The 26383-nt window shown below is 65.1% G+C and overlaps 1 protein-coding gene across 2 annotated transcripts in view; it reads left to right on the forward strand.

The window, feature by feature from the left end:
• The first annotated feature begins 1409 nt into the window (after nucleotides 1-1409).
• NAV1 (neuron navigator 1) overlaps nucleotides 1410-26383 on the forward strand; it is a 43616-nt gene continuing 18642 nt past the window's right edge. The window contains exons 1-4 of one of the 2 annotated variants that reach the window (XM_032203174.1): nucleotides 1410-2016; nucleotides 2053-2196; nucleotides 21555-21657; nucleotides 24225-24590. In XM_032203174.1, coding sequence (XP_032059065.1) covers nucleotides 1428-2016; nucleotides 2053-2196; nucleotides 21555-21657; nucleotides 24225-24590 — 1202 coding nt within the window. In that variant the 5' untranslated portion in view covers nucleotides 1410-1427. Of the gene's footprint in view, nucleotides 2197-21554; nucleotides 21658-24224; nucleotides 24591-26383 lie in introns of both variants that reach the window. The other variant, XM_032203173.1, reaches the window with a different exon arrangement.

Below are 26383 nucleotides of genomic sequence, written 5' to 3' on the forward strand. Positions count from 1 at the left end.
GAAGGGATGGGATGGGGATGGGGATGGGGATGGGGATGGGGATGGGGATGGGGATGGGGTTGGGGATGGGGTTGGGGATGCTCGAGGGATGTGTGGGAAGGGGGGCAGGCGCCTCGGGAGCCGCTTTGGCTGATCCGAGCCGACAGAAGTCGGTCAGAGCCGCGGCGCCCGCTCCCGGCACGGTTTTGCAGGGGGGGCTCCGTGCCCCCTGCGTGTCCCCGCTGCCTTTTGGGGCCCCAGCGGCTCCAGCAGCAGGGCGCGGGGAGGCCGCCGCCTCACCCACCCTCAAAACCCACCCAAACTCCCCCAATTTACCCCCCCCCACAGGCCCTACAGCAGCCGCTGGGGCTCGGCAGAGGCCGTACCACCCCAAAACCTCCCTGCAGCGTTGGGGACGACCCATCCCATCCCAGCAACGTTATTTTGGGGCGCAAACCACCCATTCTGGCATTCCTTCTTCCCCACTCATCCAGGCCATCCCGGGACCCCCTGACACCGACCCCCAAACCCCCCTTGGGGGGTGACGGCGGTGCCCGTGTCGGGGTGACCCCCCCCAAGGCCTCGCCCCCCGTTCTCTCCCCTCGCCCTGAGGCGCTGGGTGCCGGCGGTTGCCATGGCACCGCGTGAGGTCACGGCGCAGGCTTCGTTCCCCCCTCCCCGGGGACGGGTAATTAATGCCAAATGAGGCTCCGCAGCCCCCGCTCCCCCTGCCCCTCACCCCCCTTGGACCCCCAGCCCCCCCCTTGGCGGTGCCCCCCCTGCCTCTGGGAACCACCCCGGGCCCTCGCAGCGCCCGTTTTGGGCTGGGAACGGGGAAATTCGGCTCCTTTAGGGCCTCACCCTCGCCCCCCCCCCTTCCCCGTGCGCGCTCCCGACGGGGCGAGGAGCCGCGGGGGCGCGCGGGCGGCTCCTGAGGGCGGATTCCCTCCCCCCCCCCCTCCCTGCAGCACCCATGGGTGCCCCCCCCACAACCCCTCCCCCCCCGCGCGCGCTCCCGCGCCCCCCTCTCCCCCCTCCCCTCCCCTCCCCTCCGCGGGCGCGCGCGCCGCGCGGCCCCGCCCCCTGCCCGCGCCCAGGCGGTGGCGGAGGCGGCTGCGGGCGGGCCCTTTTTGTTCGGCCCCGCTCATTCCCTTGGTTCGCAGCGCCCCGCCGCCGGCGGAGCGGCGCGGTAGGGCGGCTCCTCTCCCGTTTTTTCCCCCCCCCCCCGTTCCGCTCCGTTCCGTTCCTCCCCGTTCAGCCCCGCCCCGGTTTTGGGGCGGCAGCTGAGGGCGCTTCTCAATCTCTCTCTCTCTCTCTTTCTCTCTCCCCTCCCTTCTCCTCCTCCTCCTCCTCCTCCTCCTCCTCCCTTTCTCCGCGTCCACCGTGCCGCAGCAGCAGCAGCAGCAGCAGCAGCAGCAGCAGCCGGGTTAAATGGTGGCAGCGCGGGGATGCTGGGGACAAACCTCAAGAGCCTCCCCGACGTGGAGCTGGGCGACGAGGGGACAGCGGAGCTGCGAGGCTACCGCCGGGGGCCCGACGGTGGCTCCGTGATGCCCAAACGGGCCAAAGCGGCGGCGACGGTGACGACGCCGGCGACGCCGACGACGCCAACGGCGGGGCCGCGGGGAGCCGAGCTGCGGGTGTTCAAGGCGAGCAGCGCCGAGGGGCGGCTGCCGGGCTCCAACCTGCGCAAGCAGAAGTCCCTCACCAACCTGGCCTTCCTCACCGACGCCGAGAAGAAGCGGCAGCTCTACGAGCCCCGCTGGAGCGACGACATGGCCAAGGCGGCGGCCACGGTGGCGACGAGCGGCCGCGGCGGCGGTGGCAGTGGCGGTGGTGGCGGTGGCGGTGGTCCCCGTGCCCGTGAGGCGTCCACCATGTCGCGCAGCCTGTCCCGCTCCGAGCACTCGCTGCTGCCGCCGCGCCCCGCCGGCCCCGCCAAGCCGCCGGCCAGCGGCAAGCCCAGCCGCATCCCCCGGGGGCCCTACGCGGAGGTGAAGCCCCTCAGCAAGGCCCCCGAGGCAGGTGGAGGCGGTGGCGGCGGTGGTGGAGGCGGTGGTGGCGGTGGCGGAGGTGGCAAGTGCGACGACGAGCTGCTGGGCGGCAAGGGGCCCGCGGCGGCGGGCGCCGAGGAGAAGCCGTACCTGAAGGTGGACCCCGAGCTGGTGGTGACGGTGCTGGGAGACCTGGAGCAGCTCCTCTTCAGCCAGATGTTGGGTGAGTGCGGCCCCCGCGGCGGTGCCCCCCTGCCTTGCTTCCGTCCTTCCTCGCCTTCACGCCCCCGCTGCTCCTCGCACCCCGAGGTGGTCACCGGGGGGGGGGGGATGCGGGGCTGGGAGGGTTCAGTCGTGGCTTTTGTGGGGTTAAGGAATGGAAATTTGGCTCCTGGCAGGCTCTGGGGTCTTCTCCCCGTGGCTCGGCCATCAGCGGTGAAGCCAGGCAGCGTGGGGTGGCCCCATGCCTTCAGGTGGGCGCCCACCGCCTTGGGGTGCCCCGGTGTGTTTTTGGCCACAGCCCAGTTTTAAATCAGCCCCGAGGCTGCCCTCCCAGCACCGCTGCCCCGTCCTAGGGGCTGACCTTGGGGACAGCACGCGTGGGGAGCCCCAGCCCTGGTGCTGCTTTGTGCCCCCCACCCCCTAGGACGCTGCTGCAGGGTGTGCGTGAGCCGCTGGCAGCCCCCGGCTTCCTCGCTTGATGTGTTTGATCTCCCAGCCTGGGAAAGAGCTCTGCATGGTCGAGAGCTCGTCACCGGCGTGGTATCACGTGAGGTTTTTTCATCCGAGCAGAGCAGCCAACGCTTCGGGTCGGAGCTGGGGCTCGCCGCCCCTCCGCCGGCTGCGCTGGCTCCGGGTGCAGGCGTGCCCGGCCCTCGCGTTCCCATCGTGGCCACCGCTGGCGGGGGGGACGTGGGCTGATCTCCGGCAGGGCGAGGCGGCGTCCCCACCCGCCGGCTTTCTCTCCCCCGTGGCTGTACCATGGAGGATTTGTAGCTGGGAAGAGCTCGGCTCGGTGCGGCGAGCCGGCGTGCAGAAATGGCAACGAGCTGCGTGCGGCCATGACGAGGCTGCTCGCCCGAGCCAGCTGGGTTTGGAGCTGTGGCGTTCGGTGGGGGCCCTGGCGTGTCGAGTGTCTTCTCCCTTGGAGCCCTCGGGGTGTCACAGCCCCTGCTGTGGCACAGGGCTCTGGCACACGTGTGCTGCATGCAGCCCCCACGCCGATGTCCCCTGCCCGCTCCCTTTCATGGCAGGGGGCTGCCCCGGCTGCCAAAATGTCCTGTGGCCACTGCCCGCTGGCCCAGGGCTTGCTGGGGCCGTGCCAGTGGCTCGTGGAAAGCCACGGAGTGAGGCCAAGGCGGGGCAGGCAGATGGCAGAGATGGGATGCACGAGGCTGGTCTGCTGCTGGGGTCCTGTGGTGGTCCCATGGTGGTCCTTTGGTGGTCCCGTGGTGGTCCCGTGGTGGTCCTTTGGTGGTCCCGTGGTGGTCCTTTGGTGGTCCCGTGGTGGTCCTGCCGCTGGGCTGGTAAACGCTGGGGTAAATCTTGGTCCCACTGGGGCAGAGAACACGGGAGGATTGCAGGAGGATTGGTGACGAGCAGGTCTCCACCCGTGGGGGATCTCGGGGTCCCTCTTGTAGTGCCCTGCTCTTAGGGGGGTTCCTCAGCACCTCCAGGAAAAAATCCTGCAGCTTCCCTGAGGGCGCAGGGCCGGCCTGTGGAGGAAGGGCTCCTCGTGCACCAGGTGAGGAAGTTCGGGGGTGGTTCCCAGCCTCGGTCCATGGTGGGACTGGTTTTAATGGTGCTGAGCATCCCTCGGGCGGTGCTTGCCATCTGAAGGCTCGGCCAGTTGTGTGGTGAGGGCCCTGCACTGCCAAATCTGCCTCGTGCCCCCCCCCCTGCTCTGCGTGGTTGCTGAAATAGGTCATCCGTCCGCGTGCACGGACCCTGCAGCGGGGAGGGCTGCTTCTCCACCCCCAGCTGGGCAGCGTTTGGGGCTGGCGGGCCAGGAGCTTGACATCTTCCCTCCTGGGGGGGCTCGGGCTGAGCTTCTTGCCTTGGTGGGAGCTGTGCCGCTGAATCGTGGCTGTTTAAGCCATCCACCAGTGACCCGGCCTGTCCTTGGCAGCCCGAGGGGTGGGCACGGTGACAGGAGCTGGGGACGTGCCAGCGGCGTGCCGGTGGTTGCTCCGTCACCTCCTACGTGCCGGTGGTGGACCCGTGGCTGGGGGTGCGTGAGCCCGGGCACGCGCCGAGCTTCTGGCCCCGACCCCTCGGCTTGTCTGCTGCTGCGATCCGGGCGGGCGAAGCCCCCTCCAGCTCCTTCTTGCAGACCGACCCCTGGTGGGGGGCACAAACCCAGGCGGGACAGGACCCCCCCCCCCGCTCAGAGCAGGCTGTGAGGGCCGGCGGGCGAGGCCAGGAGAGGGGCTCAGCGGCTCCCAGAGGTGCTGGGTTTGGAGAGGAGGCTTCTCCGCTCTGCGGGGCTCCTTTGGCAGCCAGAGCCATTTTGCTGCGCCTGCCGGAGCGCCTCGAGAAGACCCAAGGAGCTTGGTTTGTCCTGGAAGAAAGGCGTGGGAGCCGCGGTGATTTCCCAGCCCTGCAGATCCCGCCTGAGCCGCTGACCTGTGCCGAGGAGCCGGCGCTGCCGCTGACGAACCGGAGCTCCCTGCTCCGCCGAGCGCGGCGGCTCGCGGAGCCTTTCTGCATCCGTGGTTTCCACACCTGACTTCTCATCTCCATTTCACGTCCCTCCTGCCAGAAGCACTCATCGGCCTCCGCTGAGGTGCAGCGCCGGCCAACAACACGATTTATTTAGCGGTGGCCAAGCGCTGCCTCTCCTTTGGTTGCTGCAGATGTGTCAGCTGTTTGATGGCACCCGCGCCTTTGGAGAGCCGGCGGAGATGGAACCGCGCTCGGAGACGAGCGGCCTGCGTAAGATGGAAGAGGTCACCGGGACACAGCAACCACATGTGCTTTGTAGAGGCTATTTCTAACGTCCAAATTACACGTTTCATCCCGAGCAGAGGCCGAGTCTTCTCATCAAAGCCGAGCGCTAGCTGGCTTTGCTAATTGCACCAGTGCCTGGCCACAGGAGGAAGGGCACAGAGGGAGCGTGGCCAGCTCGGGGCGCGCAGCGGGTGGGTGAGAGCACACGGGGGGCTGTGGCTGAGCTCCCCCTGGGGTGCAGGGACCCCGCGTGGTTGCTGCCCTTACCTAGAGGACCCCGAAGCAGCTCCAGGATCCTGCAGCTGCTTTCTGCAGCCATTTCCTTGGCCATCTCGTGCTGCGTGTGGTGCCTCTTAAGTGGCTCCTAATGGGCATAAGTACCCAAATGGCCGCTGCTGCGTGGGCCGGAGCCCAGACGGACGCGTGCGATCCCCGGGGGAGCGGCGTTCCCCGAAGGCTGGGCTGGAGGAGCCTTTGTAGCCCTGCCAGGCTCTGCAGGGGCTGGTGCAGCTGGAATAGATCTTGGTCCCACAGCCCCTGGGAGGTGGGAGGTGGGGGGGCTCGTGTCCGACACGTCCCCTGCGAGCGCGTTCAGGTGGAGGGGGTCTCACCGCGGCGACCCTTCCCACGGAGATCCCCTGCTGGCCAGGCTCATGGTGTGGGATTCCTCAGCCCCACAGCTCTCCTCGCTGATTAATTAAGCACTAATGGGCGCGTTGCAGCGCTGTGCAGCACCAGCCCGGCTCGCTGGCTGGGGAACAGCGGGAGGTCAGAGAGCAAGTGGCTCTTCACAGCCCCGGGAGTGGGTTATTGCCTCGTAAAGCACCGCCGCCGTTCTCAGCCCGCTCTGACACTAACGTTGTGCCTCTCTCGGTGCCCCGGCAGGACAGCGCCCGTGTGATGAGGTTGTTTAGGGGGGAATTGATTTTCCTTCTGCCTGCAGAACCCAACCCCTGTGTTTGGGGAGGGTGAGGAGAAAGGAGGGGACCTGCGCTGTCGTGTCGCTGCCTCCGCTCGCGTCCCCCGCCCTGCTGTAAGAAATAAATGGATCCGGATTTATCTGTCAAGGTTTCCCGTGGAAAAGTAGCTGAGCAAGGACGAGAAGGCAGAACTATTGGAAATATGTTCGTGAAACAAATTCTTCCCCTAAGGAACTCAAAAAATGCTGTTCACGTGGGGCTGTGGCCAGCTGTATTTTGCCCCCAGATCTGACATTTCCTCACGGGAAATCCGTGGATGAGTGCAGGGCTTTACATGGTTCCTCCACTGGGTTGGTGTGAGGGACCTGGCATCCACCGGCAGGCTCTCCATCCCAGAAGGGCCATTTGGGGTCTGTAGGAGGGATGTGACCACACTGGGACCTGGGCCATGTCCCCTCGAGGCCTTGCCGTGCCTGGTGGCTGCTGGCACCATTTGCTGGGTGCTGCCAGGTGCGAGCGATGTGCTTCCAGCTGGGTGGCCTCGGGGAGCCAAAACCAGCCCTGCCTCCTCCTGTAGAGCCCCCTCCCGGTGTCCCCAGCTTCGTGTCACTGCCCTGGCTTTGGGGTCTTGCTCTGCAGCACTCGGCTGTGCCGACAGCACGAGTCCCCTCACCTCCGCCTGCTTCCATCTCTCGATGTGACCCGCTCTGTGCTTTCAGGCGTAGCTCCACATCTCGTGGTGCCAGCAAACAATTTCCCTGGTCCTCCCCTGCCCGCGGTCTTGGCTGGTGCTTGTGCCTGCTGCCCGGGCGGGGGGATTGGTGCCAGGTCCACGAGGAGCCAGAGAGCGCGCGCCCTCGGCGGCGAGCAACCCGCCAGGGACGGCCGCCTGTGTGTGTGTGCCGGGCTGAGCCGCGGTCCCGCTGGACACAGGGGCTTTTTTTGGGGGGCTGCGAGCCCCGGTTGTGGTCACACCGCTCGCCTGGCTCTGTGGCATCCTCCGAATTGTTCCCTTGTCCCACCTGCAGCCTGCTTTGTGGCACTGCGTGTGTGGCACCGGGTGATGCGAGCGCACGGTGACAGCGGTGGCCCCGGGGCGTGCAGCTCCTGGGGCAGGTGGCAGCTGCCCTGAGGGTGCCTCTAACGGGGTGGTGGGCGATCGGATACGGCCCCGTTCTGCCCCCATCCCTCTCCTGCAATCTCACGTCCTCCTCCGGCACGCGGAGCGCTCTCCTGGGGGAGCGCGGGGAGGGCAGAGCGCAGAGCCTGGGGGAGGTGGGGGGCTTGGGGACCCCGCTGCCGGCCGGGAGAAGGGGAGAAGGGGAGCGGGGCTTCCCCACGCTGCTGCATTGCAGCTCCCAGCCGGGAGCGGAGCGCGGAGGGGAGCTGGGAAGGCAGGGGATGCTGCATTGCAGGGCTGAGATTAGAAGCTGTGCGAATGGAGATGTGCCGGTGGCAGAGCGGGTGTGACACCGGCGAGCGGCGCCCGGCACGCCCTCGGATTCGCTCGTCCTTCCTCTGATCTGCTTCTCCCACATTTTGTGGCGCTCCGGCGTTGCTTCCATCCCTCGCCGCTGCTGTTTGTCTCGTTCCAAGCATTTGTTACGGATCCAGGAGGAGGGCTGGGATTCACCTCCCCCTGGAAGGAGCCGCTGGAAGCGGGGCAGGGCAGCGGGTGCAGCGCGGCGGGGCAGGGATCTCCTCCCGGCTCCTCGGAGCTGCCCTGCAGCAGGGAGCTGGCAGCGTGGGCAGAGCAGGGGCTGCAGCAGTGCCCGGTGCCTGCAGCAGTGCCTGGGGAGATGCAGGCGAGTCCCCAGTGCCCGAGACTCCTTCCTTTGCCTTCGGCACCGCGTGAGCGCGCCTGGCAGCTGCGACAGCGCCGGGTTTCCCTCTCCTACCTGGCGTAGGCACCAGGGATGCTTTACTCATCCCACATCCCTCTTTGGTTTCGTGTCAGTCTCGCTGGCTCATCCCACCTCGCCGGGAGGTGAGTGCTTTTCAGCCCTCCCGGCAGCCAGCACGCCCGCGAGGGTCCGTCCCGAAGCTTTCCCACGGCATCGCCGGGTTTGTGGGAAATGCAGGGCTTCATTTCTGGAGGTGTGAAGGCAGAGCTGCCGTCACCTCCAGCTTCTCCCACGCTGCCTCACCCAGTGGCAGCGCAAAGGAGCGAAGGTGGCGGTGTTTGTGGTGCTGGTGGGGAGCTGGAGAGGAGGAGGGAGCTTCAGGAGGGGGCCAGGATTTGGCTTTCGGGCTGGAGCTGGAGGTCGGCGCGTGGCGGCGCGCTCCCGGAGCCACGCTTCCCTCAGAGGGCTGCAAGCCAGGGCTGGGCTCCTCACCGTGGGCTGGGGAGGGTGGGCGCTGGGGTGCTCAGAGCTCTGGCCCTGTCAGAGGCCGTGGGCCTTCCCGTATAGCCCAGGAGGATGAGGAGAGCAGCGCCACGGGTGCTTTTGCCAGGTTCTTTGTGCAGGACCCGACGGCAGCACTGCCCCCGGCGCTCCGGCTTCACGGAGCAGCAGTGAACAACGTTCACAGAGCAGCGCCTCAGGTACAGCCCCGCTGCCGGCTATTTATAGACGTGCGAGCTTGCAGCCTCGCAGAGGGCTGAGAATAACTCCCTGATTAGACACTTCTCACAATCACACGCCTGCTGCCCATGCGCCTCGTCGCCTTCCCGGACTCCCCGCACGCTGCTGTGGGTACGCCTTGGGCCCGTGCCAGCCCAGAGGAGTTTGGCCCTGCTGGTTTTTTTTTTCTTTTCTCTTTAATGAAGCCCTCGGGCTGGGAGCGTTAGAGGCTGTCAGGGTGTTTCCAGTTTGTTTCCAGTTTGTTTTCTCTCCTGGCGTTGTGTTTCCAAGTGGATGCAAACGCGGGGAGGAGGAACAGGTAGAGGGTGATGGGCGCCGATGGCCGTGGGGCTGCAGCTCCCCGAGGCGAGCAGAAAAATCCTGCCAGGTGTTGGCTGGGGCAAGCGAGCCCCTTCCTGGCTGGTTCCTGGGGCCGGGGGGATGCGCTCGGCCTCGTGGCCGCCTGCTCCTACTTCTAGAGGCTTCTCCAGCTCGGGTGGCTCCGAAGCCGTGGCTGCCTTTCTGCAGCCGCCCGGCCCACAGCCTCCCCGTTTCCACCCCACCAAATCAGAGAAAACCCCAAAGTCCAGCTTCCTCCCCATCCAAGCAGGGGACAGAGAGCAGGACCACGTGCTGGAAACCTCACCGCTAACCTCGGTGAGAGCAGGAAAAGGCGTGTGCCCGTTCCCGGGGAGGTGGCCCCGCTCCAGCTCCGGCCCCGCTGGGCTTTGTGCAGCTGCAGCCCGAGAGCTCGCAGCCGCTCGGCTCGCGGCCGCTGGCACTCGCACGCTCGCTTCCTGCCCCGGCCTCCCGCTGCGAGGGGCTCGGGGACGGTGAGGCCGAAGGCAGCCGGTGCTGGGAGGCAGCGGGGACGGGCTGGGACTTCCCTGCTGCTGCTGGGGGGAAGGAGGCCGCTTCCCTGCGCTCCTCGCCCGCACGGAGCCTCCCGGAGTGGTGTAAAACCCCAAATCCTCAGCTCCTGCAGGGAGCCGGAGCTGGGCAGGGATGGTGGGGGCTTGGTGCCGGTGTGCCAGGACCCGGTGGTGGCATTTAATACGCACGCAGACTTGGTGTGGGGTTTTAAAATCCTGCTGGGCCTGGAGGACACGTTGTAGGGCGCGTTGTGCGATGGTGGCGGAGGGGAAGCACCCGCATTTGCCTGGCGCCCAGACGCAGACCTGGAGCCTTCGTGCGCCTGGGGCTGTGCACAGCTGGGGGCTCACAGCTCAGCCGCCCTTCTGTCTTTTGGCAAATTCCTTTGTCGTAGCTCACTGGGGTGATCTGAGGCTGGATGCATCATTTTCTTTACATCCTTTCCAGCTGAGGAGTGCGGTTGCTGCGAGGGGCTGAAGGCACTCGGACACCTGGAGGCCAGCAGCGTCTCGGCCCCGAGGGGAACAGCAAAACCCAGACCAAAACCCGGGGCTTCTGGCTTCCACCTGAGGGACCAGAATGTCCCCCGGTGGATTTGGGGACGTGGGAGGCACAGAGTCTGCGTCCTGCAGTGCTCCAGGCTGAAGGCAGCAGCTGGGGACTGGCTTACCAGCAGAGCACAACCCTTCCTTGAGGGCAGGAGCATCTGGCAGAGGGCAGGCGCCAGGGCAGCACCTCCAGCCAGCTCCTTTCCTTTTTTTTTTTTTTCATGCCCGGGCCCTTTTCGCTGCTCTTTCGCCAAGCAGCGTCCCGGTGCTGCTGCAGCTCGAGCTCTGACATCCATCACCCGGCCGCGGTCTGCGGGGCGCTCAGCAATTCGCTGCTATTTTCAGTGAGTTTTCCAAGTCGAGATTATTGGCTCGTGGGCATCTGTTCCCAGATGGAGAACATGTGGCCGGTTCCTGCGAAGGGAAGGGAACGGCCCCGCTCGTAAAGCAGCGTGGGGGATGAGCGAGGGAATATCTTGGAGCCCGTGAGATGCTTGGGGAGGGGAGCGGGACCCGGGGGCTGGCGTTTTCGGGGCCGCCTGGAAAACCCTGGGCAAGCAGAGCGTGCGCGGCGGCGGTGCTGGCGGTGGGAGGTTGCCTCCGCCGGTTTATTAATCGTGGGGAAAGTACAGAAACCTGGAGGCAGGAGCGAGGCTCAGCCCCGCTGCTGTTTGCATTGCTGCGCACTTCACAGCCCCGCTCGCTTTGCAAAGCCAGGAGCGGGCACGAAACTTCCCGCGGTGCTTTCCTGGGCAAACACCGTGCTGCAACCTGGGGAGCTCTGAAGGGGGCTTCCTGAAAACCTCCCCGCCTCGAACGGGCGGCTCGAGCGCTCACCAGATGTACCGGCACGCAAGCGGGGAGGAAACAGCCCCAGAGCTCTCCGATTCAAAAGGAAATTTGCAGAGCAGCTTTTCCAGCCTCGCATTCCCCAGCCGAGCGTGTCGGCGCGCTCGCAGCCGCCTGCTGCTCTCCAGAAGCGGCCGGGCCGAGCCCGCAGCCGCGACCCGCGGGTGAAGCAGCGCTCGGCGTGCTCCTCGGGGGGCAGAGGTGTGGGTTTGTTTTGTTGCTAAGCTTCGTGCGTTCCCTTTGTGGGAATAAAGCGAGTGCTGTTTGGTTTTGCTTCTCTATAGCTTCAAAGGCAAATCAAATCTGGGTTGCCAGCTCCTTTCTGTTTTCCATCCCAGCCCATCCATGGCTTGCAGCTCAATAGCACATCCTAGACAATGGCTTTAGAAAGCAGACGCCTGCATTTTGGACCCACAGCGCTGAGGCACCGCCAAGCGATGCGCGGGGTGCCAGAATCTGTGCGCAGGGGGAGCGGCGAGGGAAGGAGGAGGAAGGCAAACTTGCTCTGATGGGACGTTTCCAAGGAGATGGTGGTAATGAGCTTTCATTTCCACGTCGCTTTGCATCCCCTCGCGAAGCAGACATTACACGCGCCCTGCGCAGCAGCTGGCCCTAAAACTGCTGAGCCGAGGCCGTGGTGCTGCCGAGGGGGCTCGGCCGGGGTGCAGCCCCCATCCTGTCCCCATCCTGTCCCCATCCTGTCCCCATCTTGTCCCCATCCTGTCCCCATCCGTCCCCATCCCTTCACAGCTCCGTGCCTCTGGCCTCGCAGCCGCCGTGCCCAGCGCGCCACGGTGCTGAGCGACCTTGCAGCTGCAGAACAGCCCCTGGGGACGGCTCGCTGCTTCCCCAGCTCAGTGCCACCGCTGGGACACACATCAGCACGGGGCTGGCGGGGTGAGAGCCCCGTTTCGAGCTGTGGGGGTCTCAGCAGGGCATTTTCCTCAGCTCCCCGTGGTTTTTCCTCGGCCGAGGTGCCGGGAGCCGTGCGAGCCCCCAGCAGATGGCCGGGCTCCTGCGCCGTGCTCTCCTGCGTCCTCCCGAGCGTCTCTCACTTCCCAGGATGAAGAAAGGGAAGTCTGGAGCGCTGGGTTTGCGAAAGCCACAATTGCTTTATGCTTTTTTTTTTTTTTTTTTTCCTTTTCCTGCCCTGGAATTTTTCCCTGGCCTGAAGAATTTTTAAACTAAAACATGGTGAGGAGAGAACAAGGGGAGGGGGAGAAAAGCCAGCTTTCGAAACCGGAGTGATTTCAAGGGGAAGTGAAAGTTCATGCGTGTCTCTAAGACTCCAGCTGATTTTACCTCATTTTATCAAGAGGAGAAAATACCTTTCCTAAGGCTCTTTTCAGCAACCCCCCCAGTTTTACAAGCAGAAGCTTTGGGTTGAAAAATACCAAGAAATGGGGAAGTAGAAGGGCAGTGCTGCGTGCGGATGCTCTCCCTGGCTGATCCCGCAGTGCAGGGCTGAGGTGCCATCGATATCACCTTCCTGCCCTCGATTCATCCTCCCTGCGCTTCATCCCCTGCCGAAATCTCGAAATCTCCCCCTGCCACATCCCACGACACGGGGAGCCCGAGGTGAGCGGCTGCCCTCAGCGGGCCGGCCTCAGGCTGCCTTCCCCCGGCAGTAATCTTGGCAGGTCGATGAGGTGGTGGTAGAAAAATTGCTTAAATCCATCTCCTGTAAGGTTCACAGGGGCAGAGTTCTCCTGGATCTCCCTGCGTTTCGTACTGGAGCAGAAAAAATACTTAACGGTAATTTTTTTCAATGGCTTTCCAATTTTTTTTTTATTATTTTTTTTTATTTCTCTCGGTAAACTGTCTGCAACCACTTACAGCGTTCCTGAAGGGATTAATTACTCGCTGGAGCTCATTGTGTGTCTTCCATCCTCAGAACCGTTGGATGTGTTGCCTGGTTTGGATGGAGCTCGGGGGTCACATGGCGATCCTTTTTTCCTCCTTTCTCCCTGGCCTGTTTTATCTGTCAGGCTCCCGGTGCGAGCGCTCTCATTTACCGATTCAATAGCCGCTTTGTTGGTACACTGCACATTATCACAGCCGACTTTCCTGCTCCCCGCTCATTGTCAGTGGAAAGTGCATCCAGAAAAAGACAAATCACTTCCTTGTTTGAGTGACTTTTGGCTGCTGCTTTCCCCACGGCGCAGCCCTGGCTCGGCTTTTCCTCCAGCAGCCGTGGCTGCGGGCTGCGTGTCGTCAGCGCTTGGACAGGCCCCCGGAGCCGATTCGGAGAGCCCAGCTCGAAGCACAGCGCGGCGCCGATTCCCACGGCGGAGAGGGCAGCTGCTGCGCGGAGGTGGGACGCGGGGACGGGGAAAAATCCCGGCCACAGCCCCCACCACGCCAGCCCCGGGAGGGCGATGCTGGCGTCGGGATCCTCCCCGCTCGCCGGGGAGCGTCCCAAGGTGTCCACGCTGCGCTGCGTGGCTCGGCGCTCTCGGCACGCTGGAACGTTCCCCAGGGGGATTGCTGCTTGTGTGGGGGGCACGGGGTGGGCGCCCACCCTCCTGCCCCATGTCTGAGTGCCTGGGTGAGCTCGTGTGCTGTCACCTTCCCTCGGCTGGGCTGTCACCGCGTGGCACTCGGCGGTGTGAGCAGCGCGCGCTGGGGAGCTGGCACGGCCCCGAGTGGTGCCGGGGGCTGGGAGGGGACGTGTCCTGCCCGGGTGCTGCACAGCCCCGGTTCCTCCTCGTGAGAGGCTCGGCTGAAACCCCTCATGTTGGTGCAGACGCCTTTTCCAGCACGTTTTCTGCCCCGCCCGTTCACAGCAAAGCTTGGATGCGCGTGGCCAAACAACTGCCCTGTGCACCGAGTCCTAAGGCATGTCCGAGTCGTTCCCCTCGCCATCATGTGCGGCCCTGGGCACAGATCTGCGTGCCGATGGCAGAGGTGAGATGAGGAGAGCTTCTCGATGCCTTCCCCAGCCCTGCTGTGGCACCTGGGCAGGGCTCTGCCTGCTTTGGGGTCGGTGGAGGAGAGCAGGAAGCGAAGGGACCGGGCAGCATCTCCCACCGCGGTGGCACGGGGCTTTGCAAGCATCCCCCTTCCCTCTTGGGGCACAGCAGAAGGAAGCCAGGTCTTCTGTGAGAGGTAAGAAGAACCCGTTCCTCCTCTGCAAATCCCCTTTGATAGGAAAAACGCAGCTATTAAAAAAAAAAAGCTTAAGAAAAGCTTTTCTCAGCAGAGGGGAGGCACCGAGGGCGCTGCGAGAGGTGGGGACGGAGCAGGTCCTGCCGCCGCTGCGCTCCCCGCGGGGAAGCGGCAGCTCTAAGAATAGAAAATTTGTGCACATGCATCCCTTCACGGGGGTGCTGGAGGCGCTGCGCAGCAATTAGCACAAATCCCTGGCTCCCTGCAGCCTTACGGGGGTGCCTGCACCCCGCTCCGGGCAGGGCCCCTGGGGCTGCTGCTGGGAGGGGAGCGCAGGGTTCGGTGCAGCACGGGCAGCCCCGCGGTGCCTGCTGCTACCAAACCTGCCCCCGCTGCTCTGTGCCACCTCGTGTGTAGGGGAGCAGGAGCAGGTTTGCCTCGGGGTGAGTGGCTCCAGGCCGCGGGGCAGGGCCCCAAAATGTGTGATGAGCGCCACAATCCTCAGCTGTGATTTCCAGCGGGGGCAATCGTGCCCCGTGCCTGGCACGAGCAGCGCGCCCGCAGGCTGCGGCTCCCGGTGCCGGGCTGGATTTGGCACCTGGCCCTCCTGCGAGGCTGGGGGGGGAGAAAAACTCCTCTCTCCCCCCGCAGGGCTGCCGGCAGGGGGTTCGGTCACCCCCCCGGGCACACAATGGTCGTTTATCTCCGGGAGAAAAGCCCTGGTAACGCCGGGCAGAGCGTGAAGGGCTGATTAGGGGGTGCGCGGGGAAGGGCGGCGGGGTCGCGTGCAGGCACTTCCCTTCCCATTTCCAGGGCTTTCCATGGTAATGGCTCCTATTTTGCTCCGTTGTTAGGACGTGGCTCACACGCGGCTCGAGCAACATCTGTCAAAACACGTCCCCCTTGTCCTTGGCGCTCCCGGGGAAGAGGGATCCGTTGGCCCCCTAATGAGCCTGACATCAATTAATCATCAGCCTCAAAATTAGCATTGTGGCAGCGTACTTTGGAGGGAAGCGATTCCCCAGATGGAAGTAAAAATAGCCTGGGTTGCCTCCCTCCCCCTGGAGGGGGGTGGCAACAATGGAGCCACAAAGCAGCCTGCAGCTCGCGTCGGCTGGGCTCGCTCCCCGGCGCTGTCCTGGGGACACCAGGACGGGCTCCACCGGTGCCTCAAGGACGTGGCCTGATCCAGGCACACCGCCCCTTGCCTCTTCTGCAGGGTGACAGCACCCTGGCAGCTTGGTGAGCTCTGAATTCAGGAGCTCTGCCGTGGCAAGGGGTCTGTGGAGCCCCCTCTCCAAGAGGTGATGGTGGCTGAGACCTCCCCTGGAAGTCGGCAGCGACCCGGTCCTTCTGAGCGTGCTGTGCTGGCATTTTCAGGGTTGGAGATGCTCCCAGCGGGCTGGAACCCAAAGGAGCAGCCGTGCCGCCCGTGGCCCTGTGCAATTTGGGTTTCTGAGCTTGGTTTTGGAGCCGCTGCCTTCCCCAGCATCGCGTTTTGGGTCTGTCGTGGTGGCTCAGCGAGAAGACACGCTGGGCAGGGCACATCTGTGGGTCGCGGCTGGCTGGAGAGGGAGGGAGGGCATTTTGCACGCTGGCTGGAGACGCACGAGGGCTCCTTGGCTGGCCGGGTGATGGACAGACACACCAAGTGTCTACCAGAGCCGCAGAGCCCAGCTGAGGCCGCGGAGAATTGGGTTTGCAACGCATTGCTCTGCACAAAGCTCTCAGTCACAAGGAGAAGGGGACAAAAGGCTCCCTGTTCGCTCCGTCCCAGTGGGTGCAATTCCAACAGTTAAAAAGCAAATGTGAGTTGTTTGTCTCTGTGAATATAAAGCTTCCCCAAGCATGGCTGTGTTCTGGCCGGGAGCGGGGAGTTTGGCCGCGCTCATGACCGTGCTCGCGCTTGGAGCGCTGCTCCCTGCAAATTGGAGCCAGCGCAAGCCAGGAGCTGCCCCGCCGGGGCCCTTCCCCTCAGTCCTGGGGACGGGCACATGGGCTGAGGAGGGGACAGGCCTGTGGGGTCGTAAACCCTATTTCGGCCAGCCCCGGGCTCATGGCAGGCAGTGAGAGCAAGGAGGAATGGGCACGGGGGCTCTGCCCGCCTGGGAGGCTGCCACCCGCGAGCATCCTGCCAGCACCGAGTGTCCTCTCTCGGCCCTCCAGCCCCTGCTCAAGGGGCTCGTTGTGCTCAGCGAGGATGCAAACGGCAGAAGGGAGCCTCAGGCAGGGCGGGCTGGCTCCTGGAGCTTCGTCAGATCTGCTGATCTGGGGCATATGACCACGAGACCACGAGTCAGCACGCGGCTACCGCAGAGCGGGAGCTCCCGAGTCGTTCGCTCTTTCCACGGGTGCTGTCGGTGGCCGGCTGCGTGCAGCTCCCAGCGGTGCGTCCTGCCTAACCCCAAATTTGGGGAGGCCAAAGGGTGCCAGGCTTCGTCCTTGCAGCGGCAGAGGGTGCTGCATCCCTGCTTGCTGCTGGGGCTGCCCGAGCGCTCGATCACGCCGGAGTTCCTGCTCCCCGAGCTGCTGGGGCAGGGCTGTGCTGGGACAGGGGTGGCTGTGAGTGCTGGACCTGCTCTGGGATCGCTGCAGGAGCCCAGCTCGGTCCTTGAGACCCAGCCAGAAGCGGGCGCAGGACCCCCGGCACCCAAACCCCTTCCTCCACCAGGCAGAGCTCGGCGCGGGGCGCGGCGACGTCCCCAGATGTGCGGCGCATCTGGAGGGCGTCGAAGCAGTTAAGTGAAGGGCTGGTTTGTGCTATAGAAACCCGCAGTTCCTTCCTTTGATCCCGTGAATCAGCCCATTGCCTCCTCGGATAAAGCCCCATTTATCTCCTGCTCTCCCCAGGAACTTTGAACGCGCCCCAGCTCGCGGCTCCGCGGCAGCAGAGAGCTCGGCTCGCCCGGCTTTCTCTTCCGCTGCGCTGCTGAAGCAGAATCAGGTGAAATCGCTATGGCAACTGGCAGATGACAGCGAGTCTTGTTGCCTTGGAAATGAGACAGAAGAAAAAAAAAAAAAAAAAAAAGCCCAAAGAGCCATCTGGAATTTTGAATTTCCACCATGTCCGCCCCGTGTCTCGTGACGTGTGGGGAGCGTGAACCTGCTGCTGCCGGCTGCTCCGGGGCCCCCAGGCCCGCCCGCACCTTCTGCCTCGAGGTTTTTCTTTTTGCTTTTGTCCCCCCGGTTCTGTTCCTTTTTTTTTTTTTGCCTAGGGTCTGCAGCATCCCCTCGAGCGTGTGCTGGTGGCTGTCACAGGCGGCGTGTCGCAGCGGGCACCTGAAATCCCAGGGCTGCACGTTGCTACCCAGGGGATGCGCAGGGCAGCCCGACGCTCGCACGCACAAATACTGGTGCCCCAAGGGGACAGCGAATCCAGGGAGGGGGAAACTGAGGCACGGAGTGACGCGTGCCTGGACAAACCCTGCTCTGCAGGGCACCGGGCTGGGGACACTTGCAGTGTGTGCGTCCCAGGGCGGGCAGGCGGTGCCATCAGGTGCCTGGTGTCCCTTTTCTGTGCTCTCCAGAAGCCAGCGAGTGCCCCAGGGCACCCCTGGGCGTGCAGATCAGGGCGAGCCCCTGCCCTCTGCTATCTCTCCTGCTCTGCTCCCAGGCTGCCGGCGTTTCCTCCGTGTTATTTTGGAACCCGCAGTGCCGGGGATGGGAGCGTGGGGCTGCTCCCAGCGCGGGGTGAGAGTGGCTGTGCCACGGGGCAGGGTCTGCCCCGGCGGGGGGGGATTTGGGGCACCCCAGGCGCTGGCTCCCGGCGTGGAGGCACGGAGCGAGGCGTGGAGCTGGGACGTGCCGAGCAGCTTGAAGCTGTCGTGAAAGAAAAAGGAGCTGCGATTTGGATGCGCAGGTGGGGTGCTTCGGGGCCAAGCGCAGCATCCATTGAAAGAAACCCGCAAATGGGCTGGGGGCCCAGGCTGGATCTCTCCAGCGGGTTCACTTGGAAAGTAGTGTATGGGAGAGACCCAATTAACGAGATTTATGGCTGCTCTAGCCTGAGAAAGTCTGAATCCCTTTTAAAAGCTTGGCTTGCTGGAGCCAGACCGGGTTCAGGCTCCAGGTCTCCCAGCCCTGCCCTCATTAGGAGAAGCGATTCACAAGGCTTAGCAGCAGCCCTCGCCCCAGAAGTGCTGATTCGGCTGAAGTCCTGGCCTGTCCCCGCTGCGCTGCTGCTGATTTTCTGCTCTCGCCTGCCAGCGGGGAGCCGACGGCCCCTGTGTGTGCTGCGGGGCTGCTCTGGGAGTGGGGACGGCCCTATGGGGACGGCCCCGGTTATGGGGACAGCTGTTATAGGGTACAGTGCGTCCTTGCAGGGGATGGGGCTGCCTTTGGAGCCTCCTGCAGAGCCACGGATTTGTGCAGAAGGATCCAGCCCGACGAGAGACGCGGGGTGGATGCAGACCCCGGGGACCCGGCGGTTACCCCACAGAGTCCCGTTAGCGATCCCCACTGCTCCTTTAGCCCGCTGGGTGGCCGTGGGGGGAAGGAAGGATTAATTAAACCGCAGGGAGAAGGGTTGCACGGTGTGACCATCCCCCTGCCCGGCCGCCCAGGAGCGTGAATCAGAGCTGCAGGAAACCTAAGATAAAGCCCCTGGCCTCCATATGGAAAGCCTCTGCTGTCAGCGGGCCACGCCAGGGGAACCGATGCGCACGCTGCAGGCTGGGGAGCTTTGGGTCTTGAACCGGTCTTGGGCTCTCCTCGGCTGCAGCGGGCTCCAGGTGCTGGAGCAGAGGGTTTGAAAGGGAAACGCAGCAAAAAAGGAGGCTGGAGGCAGCGTGGGCAGGGGGAGAAGGGCTCGGGCAGGCTCCCCACGGCCCCGATGCGTCCCGAGGCGCAGCCGGGAGCACGGCCCGGGGCAGCGCGCGTCCACTTGGGGGTCTGCAGGGCCGGGGAGCCTGCAGGCACCTCGCTGCCCCCGGAGAGCTGCTTTTCTTGCTGAGTTTATTGGCGTTTTCTTCAGCGCTCTGCAAGGAATTGAGCAACGGGTAAAAACGTTTCGTGGCCTGGGGAAAATTGTTGGAGCTCCTGTGTACCAGGGGCCCACCGGAATGACTCACGAGTGCGGCGAGGCCTTTTATAGGAAATTGCTGCTTGCCGTGCAAAACCTCGCCGGGTCACCAGGAGTCCGATCCCAGCCTGTTCTGGAACGAGACCGCTCGGGGTGGCTCGGGGGCAAGAAAATGCACGCGTGTGAGCGCCACACCGGCACCAACGTCCCGTGCCAGCCCGGCAAGCGCCCCTCTGCTGCGCGCTGCCCCTGTGCGTGGCTGCCTGCTTTTACTGCTGCTGTCCTGGTGCGTGCACGCCTGCCCGGTCACGGGGGTGCACACACACACACACACACACACACAAACACCTCCCCGCGGCCCCACGGCTCCTGCTGCCACGTGGCCCCCACATGAGCACGCGCACGACGCCGTCGAGCGCTCGGGCGGCGCGCGCACCCCCCCGGGTTTCCCTGCCAAGGCACATGGGGCACACGTGTCCCACGGGCGCGGAGCTGCCTGGCCCCAGCGGGAGGTGTTGGCCACGTGCTCCTTTGCAAGGAGCTGTCACGAGCCGCTGGGAGCCGATGGGTTCCTCGTTCCCTGATGTACTCGGCCACGTCTGCAGCACGAGGATGTGTTGGAGCCCTTCTTGGGCAGGTGGGGAAGGTGGCGGCCCCGCACCGGGCACGGCACGCATGGTGGGAGGGCGGCTGGGTCAGCTTTGGGGAGGATTCGGTCTTCCTGCCTCAGTTTCCCCTCCTGTGAATCAGCCGAATTTTGCTCGCTGACGCTGGAGGGAGCTGAGGGTGCTCAGGCGAGGGATGGAGCTGCAGTGGGGCGAGGAGAGCTGCTCAAGCGTGGCCGCAGGACGCAGCATTTGGGGACAGTGCCTGGGGCACCTCCTCGGCACGGCGGGGTTGGGGGGTGCTCAGCGGGGCGCTGCAGTGGGACGGAGCCCGAGAGAGCAGCCAGGGGCTGCCGGCGGGGCTGTGCTCCAGAGCTGGGGTGGAGGAAATGGCCCCGAAAACGCGGCCCCGGCCGAGCAGGGGACACGGCGGGACACGTCACTGCCGGGGAAGCCAGCCCGGCCGAGGTGGGATGTCTGTCTGACCCGCTGCTCCCCGAGCCGGCAGCTGGAACCATCTGGCTGCAGCAGGGCTTGCTAAATCGATGAGGGGAGGAATCCAGCACCGTTCCCACACTCCAGCCTCTCCCGGCGGCTCCGGTTTCGGCTCAGCTCTGGCACGCAGCGGCTCGGCCAGCCCCGCTCACCTGGGAAAGGGACCCCGCTGCCCGGCGGTGCCACCGCCCCTGCCCGCACGCTGCGGCACCTCGGTGCCGGCTGGGGTGTGTGCAGAGGTGGGAGAGCAGCTCCCGGGGGCTGGATCTCTCCCAGGTGAAAGCTGCAGCTTTTCCCGCGGCATCTCCAGAGGTTGGAGCGACCTCCGGATGGCCGGCCAAAAATTCGGGGAGCGAGCTGTGCCGGGAGGGGGTGGAGTGGGGTGGCTGGAGCGGGGATCAGGCTGGGAGAAGCTGGGGAGCGGAGTCAGTGCCAGCGCCCTGAAACTGGGACCCTGTGGGCTCACAGCGCGGCTGGGGACGCAGCGGGTGCTCGTGTGGCCACCCCGCAGGAGGCAGCACCAGCCCCACGGTGGCTTGGGGCCAGTGGGAACGGCCACAGGGGAGGCAGCTGAGCGTTTTTGGGAGGGAGCCGCTGCTGAGCTGGCAGCCCTGCACCCCTGCGCCCTCGCTGCCCGCACGTCCCCATCCCCGTCCCCGCTCTCCCGTGGGTGTGAGCGGTGCTGGGTGCCCCCCGCCTGCCCGGCCCCGGCCAGGAGCTCTGCTGGAGCTCACCCTTCGTGCTGCAGGCGTGAACCTGCTTCATTTCACCCGTCTCATCGGGGCTGCTGGTGCTCATCATCACCACCTTCCACGCGGAGATCAGCGATGCTTCGCAGCGGGGCGCGTGGGCTCTGCCTGCGGTGCCCGGGGAGGTGCCCGGGGAGGTGCCTGGCCTGTGACAGGGACAAAGGGACGCGGGCTCTGCTCGTGTGCTGGACACGTGGCCTTGGTGTCGTGGGGAGCTTGCTGGGGGGCTTTGCTGGGGGTGTCCCCCCGGCTCCTGCAGCTCTCCCGCAGCGCCGGGTGCCACGGCGCGTTAGGAGGAGCCACCTCCAGCGTCCCCTCGCGCCCGCTGCCCTTTAAGCTGTCACCACGGCTCAATGGCACGCCGTGGCCACGGCTGAAAGGCTTGAAATCGGGGATCAAAGCCGCGTGGGCACGGCTGTTACCCGACGGGACCTGCAGGAAGGCTGGAGCCGTGCCCCGAGCCCAGTAGCAGCTGCCATGGAAAGGGCGCAGGGACCCCCCCCGGCTGTGTGCATGGACACGTGTGTGTGTGTGTTCACGCACGGGGGGGTCTCCAGGTGTGTGTGCACACGCTTTTGGGCATGTGAGCACGCGTGCGGGTCCCTTAGGGGGGGTGTGCAGGTGTGAACGTGCTCCCAGCGTGGTCTTTTTGGAGCAGATGTCCCCGTCCCAGCAGGGTCCTGGCCCTGCTGCCTGGGGATGCCTGGGGTCACCTCAGGCCTCGGTGTCCCTGCTTTTGGTCCCTCTGCCCTTGCTCACGGCCACCAAACACCTGGGTTCAGTGTGGGGGCCCTGCCCTGTCCCCTCCCGGTGGCAGCGTGGGACCTGGGGAGGGCCTTGGTTGGGAAAGCTGCGCTGGGAGGTTTCATCCCGTTAATGCCACCTCCTTGTCCCCCCGCAGACCCCGAGTCCCAGAGGAAGAGGACAGTGCAGAATGTGCTGGACCTTCGGCAGAACCTGGAGGAGACCATGTCCAGCCTGCGGGGCTCCCAGGTGTCGCACAGGTGAGGCCCCAGCACCCCACGTCCCCCTCCCCACAACCAGCACCTTCCCTTGGGGGTCCCGGGTGGGAGAGGGCTCTGGCTGCACCCCATGGCCCCGGGGGGGGACCTACATGTACACGTGGGCGTTTGGGGCTGCGTTTGTGTCCCTGACACGTGTCTGGGGCCAGCACTGTGCCCCTGGGGTCCCTGCAGGGTTGCTGCCGTGCTCTGGATGCGCTCGGGCTCTGCCCAGCAGCTCCAGCCCCGTGCCCAGCCTGGGCTCTGCAGGGCGACTGCGCCGGGTGTCGGCGAGGCCGGGGAGCCAGGAGCTGTGCGTCCTTCTCTGGGTGTTTGTTGCCACCTCGTGGCCTCGCTGCATGCTTGGTTTTGTGCTGGAAGGGGCGAGAACCTGCTGGACCTTCCAGGGGCTTCCTGGCCCCCCCTCACCAACCACTGGCAGTTACAGGGCTCCCCTGTGCCCCCCACCCCCAGCCGGCTTTATCCAGGCTGCAGAACCCCCTCTATTCACCTCTTTATCACCCAGCAGCTTGCCAAGACCTTCATCATCCTCACCCCACCTTCCAGATCTCTGAGCTGGAGGGAGCAGAGCGCTCGGGCACTGGGATTTCCACGGGGGCCGTGGCAATATTCCCCGAGCTGGCGATTTCCTGGAATTATCCACTGCAGCTCTGCAATCTCTTCGCTCGGTGTGGGAGCCCGTTTGCAGCCTGGCGCTGCTCACGCCGAGTCAGGGCTGCTTTGCATTTGCTTTGCATTCATCTGTGTCAAATTTCATCCGCTGCTTCCTTGGCGCGCTGCTCGGCTCAGCGGCTCCTGAGCAAATCCTCTGTCAGCCCCTGTCTTAGGGAAATAGGGCAAGGATATTAAGGGCGATTAAATTAGTATTGCTGGTGGGCTTTCTCTCTTCGCCATCACCTCCTTTCCTTGATGATTCGTGCACCCAGCCCACGGCTGAGCCTCAGCCCAATCCCTGCCGTGGAGAAAATGGACCACGGGTAACCGGTGGGAGCAGCCCAGGGAAGCCTGCCCCTGCTTTCTGTCCCGTAAGGAGTTCTTACATCCGTGAGGGCTTTCCCTCTTACCCGGTGACAGATGAGTTTATTTGGGAGCTACGTTTGGTGGGAGAGCTCACTGACCTGCAGCAGTGTGCTGCAGGCATCCCTCCAGCAGCCCCACCACGCCACCAGGCTGCACTTCCCACAGCTGGGCCGCCACACACGGCTTGTCACCACCACACAGACCCACTAATTCTGCTCCTAGGAGCACTTTCTACAAGTGTGCCCAATACAGATGCTTCCTGTGGTCCTCTGGGGGCACCCTGGGTCTCCTCAAATCGGAGCCGCTTCGGGCTCTGTGGTGCTGGCCGTGGTGCGAGGTCCACCACTTCCCTCCAGGAGCACCAGAGGCAGGTTCTCTGGGGACTGGGGCCATGGTGTGGGGACTCCTTCAGCTCCCCAAGCCAGCTTGGATGTAAAAAGTGCCCCCCATCTGTCGCAGCTTTCTTCCTGGGGCACTCTGGCAGCTGGGTGTCCTCCTGGTGCACGCTCTCTGCCTGCTCCCACGTGCCTGGGAAGGGCTTACCGCTCCGTTTTATTCCTTCCACAAATATTCCTGCCATTTCTCCTCTTCTCCTCGCTGGGGTCTTTCATCCAGCGGAGCCTTGACCCTTTCCTGTCCCCGTGCTAGGACGCAGCTTTGTTCCTGGAAGCTGTCACCGTGCTCTGACAGCCCTTGAGCCTGGCCGCGGGGCCGCGGGAGCTTCCTCGGGGCTTTCTGCGCCCTGCTCGGGGACGTGGCTCGCATCTGCTGCGAGCTGCCAGCACAACATCTTTAAATAGCCTTTGTGCTTCCTACAAAAAACGCACCCTTTTAGCTGCCCCTTTCAGTTCCGCTGGAACGAACTTCCTAGTTTTTATGCAGTTCCCTCTTTTAAATTCCGTGCTGCAGCCGGGCTTTGGCTTCTGGTGCTGCTGCCGGAGCGTTCAGCCCAAGCGCGGCGCGGTTGCGGCTCGGGAATAGCTCCCTGAGAGCAGAGTGCGGAGCCAAGGGGAGGGCTGTGGGTTCCCGAGTAGCTGCTCCAAGAAGTAATCATTTTTGGTGTCTAAATTTAGCCTCAGCATCACTCCCTGACATGCCGTTTGCCCGAAATACACCCCGAGGGGTGCGGGGAGTAGCTGAGCTCCCCGGCACCGCTGCGCTCGCGGCTCTGGGCTGGCTGCGGAGAGGCGCGCTGGCACGGGCAGCACAGCTGGGCTTTCCCTGACAGCTGCCTGTTAATGGGGTTCAGCAGGACCCTCGGGGGGCTGGGCTGGTCCCTGGTGCCACGCGGAGGTGCTGCCCCTCTCGTGTTTGCTGCCAGCCCCTGCTCCGAGGTGATGGAGGTGCAGAGGTGGGCGGGATGCAGCGATGGAGACTCCGGGTCCCTCTGAACCGTTTGCACGGGGGATCCTGAGGCTCGGTGCTGGCAGAGACCCCACACGTTTCAAAACGGGAAATCCTAGAGGCAGGAGGATCTGCCAGAACCTAACGCTAACCCCGACCCTAAACCCGGCTCCCCGTCCTCACAGCTCCCTGGAGATGACGTGCTACGACAGTGACGAAGCCAACCCCCGCAGCGTCTCCAGCCTCTCCAACCGCTCCTCGCCGCTCTCCTGGCGCTACGGGCAGTCGAGCCCGCGCCTGCAGGCCGGGGACGCGCCCTCGGTGGGGGGCAGCTGCCGCTCCGAGGGCACCCCCAGCTGGTACATGCACGGCGAGCGGGCGCACTACTCGCACACCATGCCCATGCGCAGCCCCAGCAAGCTGAGCCACATCTCGCGCCTGGAGCTGGTCGAGGCGCTGGACACGGACGACGTGGAGCTGAAGTCGGGCTACATGAGCGACAGCGACCTGATGGGGAAGACCCTGACGGAGGACGACGACATCACCACGGGGTAAGTGCCCCGGGCTGGGCTCTTCTGGAGGTTTTGCCACCTCCCCTTTCGGTTTGGGGTGGAGGAGCACGGAGATCGCCGCGGGTGCGTCGTGTCCCCGCACCCAGGAGGTGCTTGCCCTCCATCGAGGGCACGTGGCCCTTGCAGTGCTGGTGCTGGGGAGCCAAATGGTGCTGGGCTGCCCCGGGCTGCTGGTGGCTAGCAGGGACGTGCTGCTGTCCTGGTGTGCAGGAGGTGTCCGGCTCGCCTGGGTGTTTCCAGAGCAGGGGGCTGAGAAAAGCCGGTGGTAAAGGGCTGCAGGCCAAAGCTGCTGCCTTCAGAAGGGTCCTCCCAGTTTACACCAGTTTGTCCCGTGCAGTTTACACCAGTTTGTCCCCGCTCCCGCTGAGCTGCCGAGGTGCCCCTGGCTCTGGTGGGGGTCCAGGGCTCCAGCATATTGGAGGTTTCCTGTTTCAGCGCACGAGAAAATAAATAACGCCAGCGTTTGAGTTGTCCCAGAGCAGGAGGAGGTATTTGGCCTCCTGACAGTGCTGCTCCAGCCCTCGTGGGGTGTCCGCAGTCACGTCAGCTCCTGGCAGAACCCGGCTCAGCCCGCGGCTTCACCCCCGTCCTGGGGCTCGGGGCAGCGCTGCCCAAACGCGGCTCGGAGGCGTGCGACAGCGGTGAGCGGGGGGCCGGGGGGGTCATGCAGCCTGTGCCATGGGGACTGTGGGCTTGAGGGGTGTCCGAGCCCTCCTCGGGGGGCTCGAGGGGCTGCCCCGTGCTCGTGAGAGCCGGTGCCTGGTGCTGGCTGAGCGCGGTGTCCCCCCCGGGTGAGCAGGCAGAGGTGGCGTGTCACCGGCTGGGGGACCCGGTGGGCTGACGGGTGGCTTTGCAGTGCCTGGTGTAGCTCGGGGCTGAAGTTGGGGCTTTTCTGTGGGTCTCCCTATGGGGTGAGGGGCTCCAGCACCCCCCTTCACCCTCCGTGCTCGTCCTGGAGCTGTGTGTGTAACCTCAGGGTGTCCTCAGCCAGGGCAGGTGGCTGCACCATGGTCCCCATCCCTGCGTGGGGCCCTGTGGATGACGTCTGCCTGGGTTTCAGCAGCGTTTTGCATTTTCCACAGCATTCCTGGGCTTCAGAACAGCATTTACACCGTTTGGCCCGGTGTTCTCCCGGAGAAACGAGCTGAGAAGGGGCTGGGAACTGAGCTGGGAGGGGCGGCTGCGGGGCTGGGGGTGTTCGGGCTGGAGAAGGGGAGGCTGAGGGCAGAGCCCTGCAGCGAGGAGGGGGCCGGGCTCTGTTCCCGGGTCCCAGAAGATGGGACACGAGGCAACGGCGTCGTGTGGCACCCGGGAGGATCAGCTGGGACCTCGCAGCCCCTCATCCAACCTCCTCGGCTGCCTGACCTAGAAACCCAGCAGTGCCCCGGGCCGCGTCTCCCCGTGCCGCTAATGCACCGGGCAGGAGCCGCGCGCTGCAGATGGGGCCAGCGGCCCCCCCCCGGGCCCGGGTTGTGGGGGCAGCTCCCCCACGCACGCGCACGGAGCCTTGTGGGGCAGTGGGACACAGCCCGCCCGGGGGACGCCGTGTCACATCCCCGGGGACGGGGACGCGGTGACAAAGCCCCTCGGAGACGCGGCGCTGCGGCACGAGGTAGGGGAGCGGCACGTGGACGGGGTGGGCGGTGTGGGGACCCCCGCAGGGGGGTGGCGGTGGAGGGGGGAGCCCCAGGGGACCCCCGCCGGTGCTGGGGAAGGTGGCAAAGGGGAAGCGGGATGGCAGCAGGGTGAGGAGGTGTTCGTGGCGCTGCGGG

Source organism: Aythya fuligula, chromosome 25, assembly GCF_009819795.1.
Source record: "Aythya fuligula isolate bAytFul2 chromosome 25, bAytFul2.pri, whole genome shotgun sequence".
Classification (NCBI taxonomy): Eukaryota; Metazoa; Chordata; class Aves; order Anseriformes; family Anatidae; genus Aythya; species Aythya fuligula.